Below are 12,996 nucleotides of genomic sequence, written 5' to 3'. Positions count from 1 at the left end.
ACCATTTGCTCCAGAGATATTTCTTCTGGACGGAGAGAGTTTTCGGTAGTACTTTCGATTTCAAAGTAAATAAGTAAAAGGAAAGAATAAAGGAAGAAGCATTTTTCCTTAAAATGAAAAAGGTTGTTCCCCCCACCCCTCCGTTGGTTCTCGGGGACCAGAGCCAGGAGAAAAAACGCTTCATGGCAGCCAGACGGGGGCTGTCCTGCGGAGTCCCGCAGTGACACGGGATCCTGAGCGATGCGATGTCCAGGCCTCCCCGGCTGGTGCTTGTCTCCCGGGGCTGGGGCGGCCGTCGGGGCATCGGGTAGATCCCCATGGCCCGCCGCCCTCTGCTTGCGGCGAAAGGGCCCAGCACGGCTCTGCCCGCGGGGTCAGCGCGGGGCCGTGCCGTGTCCTGCAGTGCGGTGCGGTGCCAAGCCGAGCCGAGCCGAGCCGAGCCGCGCGGTGCCGGTCCGGTCGCGCCGCCGTCGCGCCGGCCGGGGCGATGCCCGAGAGCCGCCGCTCGCCCAATCAGCGGGGGCGGCGCGGCCGGGCCGGACGGCGGTGGCCAATCGCGGCGGCGCCGCCGCCGAGCCGCGCCGGGCACGGAGCCGATAAATGCTCCCGGCCCCGCGGCCGCCGCTCCCCGCCGCACCGGGGACACCGCCGCCGCCCCCCGCCCCGCCGCCCGCCAGCCCTCCCCGCGCCCAGCCGCGCCGCCCGGCGGGGCTCCCGCCCGGCCCCTGCCCTCCCGGTGCGGGGCAGCGCGGGTCACTGACAAAGGGGTAGCGGCGGAGCTGCCTCCTCCCCGCCCCTCGGCGGCATCCCCCACCCCCTCCGGGACCGCTCCTGATTCGGCGGGGCCCGCTGACAGCGCAGGTCTCCCCTAGATCAGCCCTCACCTGGATATAACCCTGCTGGCCGCTGCCGCCGCGATGACAACTCTGGCCGGAGCTGTCCCCAGGATGATGCGCCCCGGGGCCGGGCAGAACTATCCCCGCAGCGGGTTCCCGCTGGAAGGTAAGGCCGCGCCTGTGCTGCTCCCGGTCGGGAAAGGGATAATCGCTCCATGCCGGGACGCCGGAACAAAGCGGCCCCCCCGGCCCGCCAGATCTGGCCCACGGAGGACTCCAGGACAGCCGCCCGGCTCGTGCCTGGGCTGTCAGAGCAGGGATTTGTCCCAGGACGGACACAGCTCGGGCCACCGCAGCCGGCAGCTCCGGCCTCGTACCCTGCGAGGGGCCCGTCCCGGGAGCGGGAGGAACCGACCGGGAGGTCGGCAGCGCAGCCGGCCCAGGCTCTCTTAGTGGAGTGGAGGGTGGTGGTTTGGGGAGCTCAAAGTTCGGGTAAAAGTTAGGAAAAAAAAATTAAACTCAAATAGAGGCAATGCGAATCGAAAGGAAGTTTAGAGCCGTGGCACCGGGCCACTGCAAGTGGCCGCCCTTAACCAAGGTAGCGGCGGTGCGAGGGCCCTGCAGTGCCGGGGACTATCAGGCCCCTGCCCGAGGGAGGACGGGCGGCTGCGGCGGCTCCCCCCGCCGCTCCCGGGCGGCCGAGCCGGAGCCGGCCCCCGCGCCGCCGGGGACACTGCGGCCTTCCCGCATCGCTTCCCCCTTCTCCGCCGGCGTCGGGCGGGCTCTGAAAGCCGGCTCCGGCTGAGTGCAACAGGTGAAGCCCACGGCCTCCTCCCTCCCCTGTCCGCCGGGCCGGCGGCGGGGTCTCCACGGGAGCTCCGGGCCCTGGGCGCACTGAGGGGTGGCGGGGCAGGCGGGGGTGAGTTGCCTCATAGAAAACCAACGACAAAAAACCAATAAAAACAACAACAACAAAAAAGATGCAGCAGGATCCGAAAGAGACGTTAACTCCATTTACCCCCCCCCTGCCTCCCTTCCCTCCTTTTCTAGTCTCTACCCCTCTAGGCCAGGGCAGAGTCAATCAGCTCGGAGGAGTGTTTATCAATGGCAGGCCTTTACCCAACCATATCCGGCACAAGATAGTGGAGATGGCCCACCATGGCATAAGGCCCTGTGTCATCTCCCGCCAGCTGCGAGTGTCCCACGGCTGCGTCTCCAAAATTCTCTGCAGGTACCAGGAGACGGGCTCCATCCGGCCGGGGGCCATCGGCGGCAGCAAGCCCAAGGTGAGCCCCTCCCGCCCGCCCGGAACAGGGCAAACCCCGGCCACAGTGGCGGGGAGAGAGGTCCGACCGGGACATAGCCCGGGCTGGCCGGCACCGGGGTTTACAGTGGGGACGGCGACAGCCGGGAGGGCCAAGGGGACTTGCGAGGCCGGGGGTGGGCGCAGACACTCATGGGGCACAGCACCCTAGCTGTGTCCTCGCCTGTTGCTCTCAAACTTCCCGAGGCTTTAGAAAATATTGTTTGAGTTCTTGGCAATAATATACTTTTAATTAAGGAAATGCTATTTAAAAAATCTCAAACGAAAATAGGGCGAAAAGCGTGGGTTTTTTAGCGCTTGGCTTCCCAGAGCCCCGCGTGCCCCACGCTCATTCCCGCAGGAGCACAGGCGGGCTCAGGGCTGCGGGACGGACCGGGACGCGACTGGTCCGGTGGTGGAGCTGACCCAGCGCGGCTGGATCGGGCCCTCCCCGGTTTCTTTGAAAGCGCAAAAAAACGACCCGTATTTCTGTCTGTCTCTTTACTTCTCCTGCTGTTTACTTTTTCTCCCTGCTCTAGAGCTGCGTGTATTTATAGCTACGCTAACGAAAAGTTTGCGCTAACAATAATGGAGACTAAATTTTTTCCCAAGAATAGGCTTCTCTTCCTCCTCCTCCAGTTTTTCTTTCCCACTAAAGCGAAGTAAAGGCTTGAATTTTTATTGGAAGTTGTTGCTAGATTCCCCCCCCTCCAGCCCCCGATTCTTCCAAAGTAGTGAACTGATGCCTGAACTTTTCCTTTCGGTGTTAGGAGTAGAGGTAATTTTTTATAAGCATGTTACTCAAACGTAATGTTATTGTCAGCCGGGAGATCGTTCTTTATGTTTGTTTTTTAGCTTTATTTTCAAATCACGAGGCTACCAAAGAAAAATACCGGTACTCAAATCTTTCCGCGTTTTTATTACGCTGGTTTTTGTTCGGAGCTGCAAACTTTGTTCAGCCGAAACTTTACTGACCTGGAGCTTCGTTGTCCGGAGTCCTCCGCTGGTCGCGACTTGGGATTTTCTCGGCCGCACGGCAGCCGGTGTTGCCTGATTCAGGGCTTTCCCTGCCGAGGGCTCTGTCCCACCTTCCCGGTAGCCTCCCAGGATTTTCTGGGACGCTTCGTTTAACACAGAGGGTGTTCGTCTTATGCGGGCCCGTTATTAACTTCTGTGTCCCCTCTTATTTCACCCTGCCCGCATTCGGGTGTTTAATATCGGCGTTTCTAAGTGGGGCCAGTGTCGGCTCTCGCTGACGACGGCGCGGGTGGCTCCGACCACCCTGGGGCTCTGGCCCTACAGACTGTGCCCGCTCTCCTTGTCTTTACTGAAGCAGGTGACGACGCCGGATGTTGAGAAGAAAATCGAGGAATACAAGCGGGAAAACGCGGGCATGTTCAGCTGGGAGATCCGGGACAAGCTGCTGAAGGACGGGGTGTGTGATCGCAACACGGTGCCGTCAGGTACGGAGCGGGGGTTTCAGAGGGTCCCGGAGGGTCGGGAGCGGCCTGGGGAGGGTAGCGCGGTACCAGGGTGAGCCCCGTCCCCTCGGGATCGGAGCCCCGGGCCGGACCGGTGCCCACAGAGCAGCCGGCGTTAGCATGCGGTGCCTCTGGCGCGTCCCGGGAGGATTCCTGCGCTCGGCGGGGTGTTTTCAATTAAATTGCAACTGCATCCCCCTCCCCTCCTCCTCCCGATGCTTCCCCGCTGTCCCCTCCGGGCTGCTGCAGCAGGAGGGCTCGGGGCTTGCCGGAGACACGGAGCTGGGAAGCTGGAGATGGGGAGCAGCTCCCTGTGCCTGCCGGTTGTTTGCGGGATGGGATGGGGGGCACATGGAGCCGGAGCAGTATTTGTGTGGTGTCTGCGGGTTTTTATCACCCACTGTGCGGGCTCGGGGAAAAGAAAGTTTCTCGGGAGCCGCTGTGCCCACGCTGGAGCGTGGTGCAGGACGGTGCCCCCTGAAACCCCGGCGGGGACCGGAGTGGGTAGTTGCCTTCCCTAAGTCCTGACTGGCAGTGGCTGAGGGATACGAGCCAGCGGCACTGATGGGGGATTCAGCTCCCCGGGTCGGCCCGAGAGCTGCGGGGAGCTGCTGGGGACAAGGCGGTCACAGCTCTGCACTTCCCCCCTGAAGTGAGCTCCATCAGCCGCATCCTGCGGAGCAAGTTTGGGAAAGGTGAGGAAGAGGAGGCTGAGCTGGAAAGAAAGGAGGTGGAGGAAGGCGACAAGAAGGCCAAGCACAGCATTGATGGCATCCTCAGCGAAAGAGGTAAAGTCCTGTTTGCCCCTGCTCTCTGTGGAGCCCTGCAACGGGCCAGTGCCAGTGCCAGTGCCAGTCCCAGCTGCTGGTGGCTATCACTCCCCTTCTCCCAGAGGTTGTCCTAGGGCCAGCGCAGCGGGAGGTGTAGGGCAAGGAGTGAGCCCTGACAGCCTGGCTGCCACATCCCATCGTGTCCCATTCCCCCACCGGAACGATCCTGCAGTGTGCAGGAATGGCACAGAGGTTGGAACAAAGATGGGAGTCACTGCTAGTTTGGCTTTCAATAACCAGGGAGCAGGGAGGGTTGGAGCGATCACAGAGCCCCTCGTCATAGCCATGCAGGGGCTCCTTTCCCAAGCCAAGCAAAAGGCTGCAGCTGCATAGAAGGGACAGTTGTAGGAAAAAGCTGCGGAACCCCGAGTCTCTGCAGTCTGAACAGGGCAGGGAGCCACATGTTTTATTTTTTCTGCTCTTAAAACTGCTGGGAAGAGCATGTGTTGGTGTTTGGCCAGGGACTGCGAGGAGGTTGCAACCTGAACAAGGCGGAGTGAAGGGCTGCTGCGGGGGGACAGCTGCTGCTCCCGCTGAAGCCATGCCTGGAAGTACTGTGTGGAAGTTGCTGCCCAGCACATGCACAGGCACTGGAGAAGGCGAGACAAAAGTACCAAATGAGCTGGTCAAACATTTGTACAACTTTTCCAGCTTTTACAAAGAAGGCCTTCTATACACAATCTACACTTGGAGATGAACTTGGAAAACAAAGAGGGGGGAGTCCATTGAAACTCACACTTTGGCTTTGCACAGACAAAGCTTCAGCTAGCAGCAGCTTGATGTGAACAAAAGAAGGCAACCTTTTTATAATTCAAGGAGAAAAGAAGAGAAAACAGCCCCACAAAAGGCTGAGAAAAGACATTATGGGCTTGCAATGAGGGATGAATTATTCAATGAGCCCCTAATAGCTGATGCTCCATGCAGTTTTATGGACTCTCCATCGTGGAAAAAAAAATAGCTGTTTTTAGAGAGAAAATATTTATAGCATTTCTAGGCATCAAGGGATGCCAGTGTCGTTCAAGGACAACTGAAATCCATTCTTTGACAGTACAATATGTCCTTGTTTTGTTGGAACAAACCCCTAAACCCTCCTAAAACTTAGTTTTCAACTGTTATTAAAACTTTCAGGGAAGTCTCATCTTCTACGTGTCTGTGTTTGCAAAGATGTGTATAATACAAACATGCAGAAGATGCTAACAAAATTAGAGATTTTAAGGCCAGAAGGAACAGTTTGATTGCCTGATGTAGTTGCCCGCATATGATCAGTCCAGAGTTTACTCCAGCATCTCCCTCAACAGAGGATTTTTCCAAGAGGGATGTACACCAAGCTCAAAAATAGCTAAATTCAGTGCCCTAGTTGTTAAATATCTAGCTTTACTGCCTTCTTGAATTTCTCAACAGAGATTAGAAACAGAAGATAGTAAGCCTTGATAATATCACTGCTTTATGGAACAAAGAGCAGTTAATAGAGACAGCAAGAGAAAAAATATTGTTATCAATATAACCCATCCTTCTGTTTCACTTTGAAACAGTCTTCCTGTTCTTTGACTGTCTGCCCTTTAAAGTGGGGCTCCTGATTTATCATGAGTCAGTGTCTGGGTGCGTGGCTGCCTCCCAGCAGCCCAGGGGAGCCCCAAAACTCTTGCAGGAAAACTGCTGGGGCCAGTGGTGCCTTGCTGCAACAGGGGCTCACTAGTGCCTCCCAGCAGAGTTCTATGAGGAGGCTGCATTCCACCTCCTGATGTACCTTCTCCTTCACTTTCTGTGGATGTGTCTTATTTTGTTTGTTTTGAGTTCAATCAGTAGCAATTTTCCCCTTGATTACATAGGGTAGTATAGCCCTCTCCTGCCCTGGGCATGCAGGTTTTTGCTGCGTGAACGTGACCGGACAGTTCCGTGGTAACGGCAGCTTTGGTAATCCCATCTGTTCTGTGACAGTGGCTGGGAAGGATTGGCAGTGTGAAGGAGAGTGTGCTCTTCCCCACAGCAACGCCTGCTCCCCCTCCCTGACTAGCAAGCTGTTGCTTAATCTCATTACTGGAGTGGCTGGGATGCTGCAGTGCGACTGTGCTGCTGCTCCAGAAAACATTTGTTGCCATACTCATGCCCTGCATGGAGTGTGATACTATAGGGACCGCACAGCACTGAGACCATTACAAGAAAAAAATAACCATAAAGGAAGCCCACCACTACTTTGTGTCTGACCAACAAAAAAAAGTTCTACTTCAACTCCCCTTGCCAGCTGAGGATCTTTGATTTCACTCCATCTATAAAAATCATCCTGCTCTCTTACTGAAATAACTGGCAGAGCTCCGAAGGATTTTGATGCTGCAGGATCATATTTGCCAGCACCCACCAGCTTGGCTATGAGGCCTGGTGTGGCAGAGGGTGCCTGCTGACAGCACATCTCAGATGCCCTTTCCGACACCCGGGATGCTTGCGGAATGTCCAAAGGGTATCTGTGTGCTGCACAGCAAAACCCTCAGGCGGTAGCTCAATGCTGAGTGCTCCATGTTACAGAGGGAAGCCTTTTGTAGCTCTGCCCTTGGGGGCCTGAGGTGCCCCAGAGCATGGGTGCCAGGGAAGATTACGGGATCGGTCAGAAAGTGACTCCCAAGGCTGATCATGAAGCAAAGTATGGCTCTTCTGCTCAGGAGCACACATTAGTGCTGGACATTTGCTGGTGCTGCCTGAAATCCCCTCCTCGCCTGGGCCTTTGGGTGGCTCAAGGAGTGCCATTTTTTCCAAAGATAAGGAGAACGGTTGTCATTTTAATGGTAGCTAATTCAAGATTCAGGGAGTATTTACAGCAGAGTGGAATTTGAGAGAATGGAAACATGACGTTTTTAAAAAATGTGTGATAGTGTATCATTGGGATTTCTCCGGCCACATATATACGCGTAGGTAAACTTTTGTATGCTGGGTGTGATTCTGTTTCAGCCTCTCTTCTTGGATACTTACATGTGATTCTCACACTGTTTACAGATAACGCATGTGCAACTCTGTACATGCTGTATTTCAGTGTTTCTGCTGGTGTCACCCTCAACCCTGATTCGGGGTATATATTTAAAGAAATCTTGATTGTAAGAGTGTGTATCAGGAGGCTGATAGCTCTATAATAGCATATCTGTATTTCTGCATGTGTGATAATCTTTTCTTAAAGGCACAAACCATAAATAAAGAATATGAGAAAGTTTTGTGCCTTTATGTGGCACATCAGGGCTTATTTTTAGCATAACCACTACAGAAGAGGGAGTTGCTTGTACCTTTGGTGGGAGTTATGTGCGGCATGGTTTGCTGACTAATCTGATAGCTCCCCCCTTCATAAAATAGTTGTTGTTTTCTGGCAGGAACCAGTGGCTTTCAGCACTGCAGTGATGCAGAGCTGGTCCTCGGGCCCGCTGCGAGCGGGCTGGGGCAGGGGCCGGGGCCGGGACCCCCCCCCACTCGGCCTCAAAGGGGGCCTCTGTTCCCAGCTAGCGGAATTGGCCCCCGGGCCCTGTCCTGGCGGATCCTCCCCCAGTCATGTGCACCCGTCCAAAAAGGGCCCTACTCATCCCAAGCCTCTACCCTTGGCTGTACTGAGAGCAATTCAGGCTACAGCAGACTAAATTGCCTCCTTTATTTTCTTCTTACTTTCATCTTGGACCAAACCCTTCCCCCCCCTTCCCTCCCCTTCCTCTTTTCTTTTTTTCTGTGTGCCTGAGGCTCACATTAATACAATTTCGGCACCACCCCTATTTTAGTGTGTGTATGTGGGGAGTTTGAAGGGATAGGAAAAAAAAAGGACCTTAGCACAAAAGCCCTGCTCAGCAGCTCAAAAGTTCAAGCTGCTACTGCCTCTCTAGCTGTGTGATGCTTTTCCTGTTTGTGAGTTTTGGGAAACATTTTTGCTTTGTACTGTAATGGAATTAGAGGACAGATGCTGACTGTAAATGGGACACGCGACTACCAGCCCCTAGCTTAAATATTTAGATGCAATGTTACAATTACTGACTTGATGCACGAGGCTTTGAAGTTGTGGCACATGATCTAAAGGGTAGCTTCAGCTAGATGGGCTGGCAGATGTTTTGATAAGGGTTGGTCAGTATCATGCAGCCAGTTATTTTTAGATTGCTAAACTAATAAAGACATTTTATTAAGGGAGAAGATTAACATGGAGGCACCAGATATCAGTTTGAGTCATTCATTTCTACACCGTAGACTGTTGGGTTAGTGGCTGGAGCATGGGATGAAGCAGATGCTGAGTTAGATTTTGGTTGCAGGGGTTGTCCTGGTTTTGCTCCAGTGTCCTGTCCCAGGGCGCAGTGATAGGAGGACTTACGTGCTGTGTGAAATGCTGTTGTGGGCCGAGAAGCACAGTTTGTTCCCCTGCTCAATGTTCATGGTAAAGATTCACTTATTGAATGAAATGTGATGGCTGTGGCTGCAGGCAATTATCTTCTTGAGCCTGAAATCTCTCTATATAATTTGGTCACTAGCAGGTCTAAGAAATCATCTCATGTCACTTGAACAGTGTAATTTCTGAGGCTCTCAGAGCTGACAAGAAAATAGTGCTTAATTAAGCAAAACTCCCTAGTGAGTCCAGAATTTGGCTCAAGGCAGATAGTGCCAACTATATTTTCTGTCTTTTTCCCCTTCTCTTTCCTCATATCTTAGTAGTGGGAGCCCAGGCCCGGGTAGAAAAGCCAGGTGTTGCACAAGTGCAAATTTGTGCAGGTGATCCCACGCAAACCCAGCACAGCTTTGTTTCTTCTGCCTCACCCATAATCACTGTGGGGCTCTGGGCCAGGCTTCTGCTACCATATCATTGTTCTGAGCTAATAATAATAATAACTGATGACCTGAGTAATGAATAATGATCTCACCATCAAGTGAGAGTGTGATGGCCCAGCATGCTGAGCATTTTTAAAAAGGTGCTAAACGTTTGAGTTTAGGGTGACTTCAAAGTGGAGTTTGCTCTTCCAGAGCTGCCAGGGTTCTGCCCTCATGTCTTGAAGTGGGGGATTTTGAGGAGAATTCTGATTGTCACACTAACTGCAGGCTAATCGTCTGACAAAAGCACCAGTAATATTTCCAGCTGTGGGAAGAAAGGGTGTTAATCTAGCAGCAACTCTCTGAAGTAATACATATATACATCATATCCTTTGCTTGAAATCATGATTTTATTAATGGCTTTGAATGTTTTGCCATCTTAGAGACACTTTCTTCAACTTAAAAGAGTCAGAGCCTGTTCAAGCAGAATTGCTGTGGGCATCCTTTCCAGATTTTCTAATTGTGTGTATCTAGAACAAAGCCGAATGTTATTTTAGCAAATGCCAGGATTGCTTCACACACAGCAGTTGATTCACTTGAATTTGTATCCAAGTTAGCACCTTATTTGGTTGCTTTGAAAATCTTCATTAGATTTACAGGGTATCATTCTGGAAAGGCTGAGGCAAGAAACAGTTGGTTGACTTCGGTGTGGCTAGGACTTCCTCTGCGAATGTGATTTATATATTTGGCTTTCCAGATTCTCCTGTGATTGCAGAATCTGTGATGCCAGTAGGAATTTACCATAATAGACATCAGGCTTTTCTTGAGACCAGCTCTGTAATGTGCTGAGCAACTGTGGTTCTGGGAGAAATCCCCAGGTTTAGGATGTAAGAGGGGTTTACTCGATTGGGCACCAGACCTCCAGTCCTGCAGATGAGGGTTATGATGACGAGTCGTGAGGAGTCCCACTCAAAGGGCCTATTCATGTGTGTAACGTTGCTCACGTGGGCCGGGGCAGGCAGGAATGGGGCCCAAATTTGTTCTGTTCTGTTAGAAGAAAGTACCCACTGCACAAGAGGGTGACTCTAATCCCAAGTGAAACTCTGGCAAAACTCTCACTGAGGGCAAGGATCTTTGTGTCTGTGTTTACACAGAGGTAGCAGTGGAATCAGCAGACAGAAGTTTTAATTAGATAAAAAGCTAATTAGCAATTAATGCTGTAAGTAAAAGCCAATACCGATAAAATCCTTAAAAAGAAAAAATTCCCATGTCTGATTTTGAATAGTGATTCTCCTTTGTATCAGTCAAAGACAACACTTTTATCTAACACTTATTTGGGGAACGTTTAGTTTGTTTTGGTTTACTTATCGATAAGGGTTGGAACAGGATTTAGGAGAGGGAAGCCAATAAAGCTGATAGTGATAAATTATCATGAGTCCCCAGAGCTGTGTAATAAAACTGCATTGGGAAATGAAGCAGAACTACAAAGTGCTCTCTGGTTAATTTAAGAAGAAATTGAGTGAAACACAAAGCAATAAATCAGAGCACGCCAGTCAATGCAAATTTCTCCATGTAAATGTCACTTTAAATCCTAGGTAGCAAACACATATGGCCACAGAAAGAACAAAATATAGAAATAAAAATGCAGGGTACTTCCAAATGGTCCCTGAACACTGAGCTCTCTGGCTAATAAAAATGATGTACAGTAATGTAATTCACCACAAGACCTTGTTTAGCGTAGTGTGAGTGTGGCATTTTACTTTACTTGCCCTGGAGTACTCCTGCCCCATGCTGTTAAACTAATTCAGTTTAAATCACTCTGCCTAGAAAAAAAGTGAAGCATAATGAAATTAAAACTCACTGAGGACACATTAGAGTTAAAGTGTGTCATGTGCTGAGATTATTTAGTTAGGGGAGTTTGATGTAATTGTTGACAGGTCGTTTATTCATCCTAGTAAATAAAGATTCATGAACTATTAAGAATGTGCATATATAACTAGTAAGACAGTAAAAGGCAATTAAGCAGTCAGTTTAATGTCTTATCTTGCTGGTTGCCCTACAGTTGTTTTACAACTAGGAATTAAAATTTGAAAAGAAAGTTTTCAGTGTCCCTGGCCAAATATTGATTAAGTAGTTGTTTGCTGATGCCATTGTAGCACATAAAAAGGCCACTGGTTCTGCCCCTTGTTCATCTTCCATTGTTGCTGATTCTTAACCTCGGAGATCAAAGGAGGATCATTTCAGTTTATCTGTCTTGGAAAATCATTCTTTGCTCCTAAACCTGTATGGATTAATGGCCAAATTGTCTTTAATGAGATGTGAAATTTGAATGGAATCCTTATTTTTCATGGTCTGTTGAATGTATACACTGTATGCTCTTACAGTTTTGTGTTTTGTTTTTTTTTTTTTCTTTAGCATTACTGGATTTGATTTTGTTTTAATTGCTTTATTTTTAGTATACAGTGCATTGAAATGTTACTATTGTAGCAGGTAAAATACAAAGTATTTAACTGAATTTTACTAAAACTTATTTTGTTGCAGGTAATCTTTTTGATGAGTGTAGCCTAAAGGGAAAAAAAAGTTCTCTTTGTATACCAAATCACAGAGGAGATAAATAGTCCAATAAAGGCAAGGGAGCTCGAGAAGCCAGACCATTCTCCAGACTGGGCTCTCAGAATAAAAGGGACACAAACAAGCTTGCAACATTTGTTTGGTCATTCTCTTCAGTTTGGATTTTATGGATCCTACTTGCCCCAGCTAGGATAGTTGTGCTGTCCCTTCTCTAAAAATGGGAGAAGTTGGATCGCCGAGGCTGTGCAGAAAAACAAGCAAGGGCCCTTGAGAACAATCAGTTCCTTGTTGCATGGCAGAAAGTTATACTTATTTCAGAGATAGTAAAATATATCCCACCACATCCTCAGTAGAAGAGGTTGTGCAATCTGGAAGTGTTTTCTTGTCATTATGATATGAATTCTCATCTAAATTGTGTGGTATTGGAGTGTGAGATCCAGGTCCCACTGCATACATTAGACACAGAAATTTAGCTTCACAAACAGTTGTAAGAAGCCTGGTAAATCCAGAAAGCCTCTTCTTGTGTTGCACTGATTTTTAGGTGACTGGGTGGGTCTCCTCTGCTGTTGTGAAAAACAGCAGAGTAAAGGATAAGACCAAAAATTGTTAATCCTCATTTTCTCACTTAAATACACTGTTTCCATTCTGTCTGGTTATTGCTGATTAAAATATCAGTCTGTGCATGCTTTGCAAGTACTCAGCTACTTTAGGAGACGTTTTGTCCCAGAGAAAGAGCTAACACTCTTTGAAAGCATTTTAGATAGATTTCCTTAAAGTCCATGAACTCAACTTTTTGTTTCCATGGAGAGCTGTGGTGAGCACAGTGAATAGCCATGCTACGTTTTGATTTTTTCTTAGTGGATATTTGCCTGGTTGTAGACTTTCTGCCAAACATGATCAATGTTTATATCATGCACAAGCCCATATAAGGACCAGTCCTAAGGATTTTTATACTTATGATATGCCTCCTGTTGGATGTCTGATCTGAAAATGACTATGTAGTAATTTCTTTATCAGATATATTGTCACATAGATCACTGTGGTTTGAATAGTACAAGGAATAAACTATCTGTGGCTGACATTTCTGCAAGCAGACAGCTTATTCAGCCTCTGTCAAATCTTATTCACCTTACTTAAATGAGTAGGACTGTTCATGCCAATATAATCGGAATCTCTTCCATGTACTAGCCCAGAAAAGCAATAGCAACCACAGCTCTTTT

The 12,996-nt window shown here is 49.9% G+C and overlaps 1 protein-coding gene across 4 annotated transcripts in view; it reads left to right on the top strand.

Annotated features, from left to right (window-relative positions):
• Nucleotides 1-731: 731 nt before the first annotated feature.
• Nucleotides 732-12,996, top strand: part of PAX3 (paired box 3) — a 74,772-nt gene continuing 62,507 nt past the window's right edge. The window contains exons 1-4 of one of the 4 annotated variants that reach the window (XM_048314974.1): nucleotides 732-1,002; nucleotides 1,887-2,122; nucleotides 3,476-3,602; nucleotides 4,274-4,408. In XM_048314974.1, the coding sequence (XP_048170931.1) occupies nucleotides 918-1,002; nucleotides 1,887-2,122; nucleotides 3,476-3,602; nucleotides 4,274-4,408 (583 nt within the window). In that variant the 5' untranslated portion in view covers nucleotides 732-917. Of the gene's footprint in view, nucleotides 1,003-1,886; nucleotides 2,123-3,472; nucleotides 3,603-4,273; nucleotides 4,409-12,996 lie in introns of all 4 variants that reach the window. The other 3 variants (XM_048314973.1, XM_048314972.1, XM_048314971.1) reach the window with 3 other exon arrangements.

Source organism: Corvus hawaiiensis, chromosome 10 (assembly GCF_020740725.1).
Source record: "Corvus hawaiiensis isolate bCorHaw1 chromosome 10, bCorHaw1.pri.cur, whole genome shotgun sequence".
In the NCBI taxonomy this organism is placed as follows: domain Eukaryota; kingdom Metazoa; phylum Chordata; class Aves; order Passeriformes; family Corvidae; genus Corvus; species Corvus hawaiiensis.
This window is presented reverse-complemented; position numbering and strand designations above follow the sequence as displayed.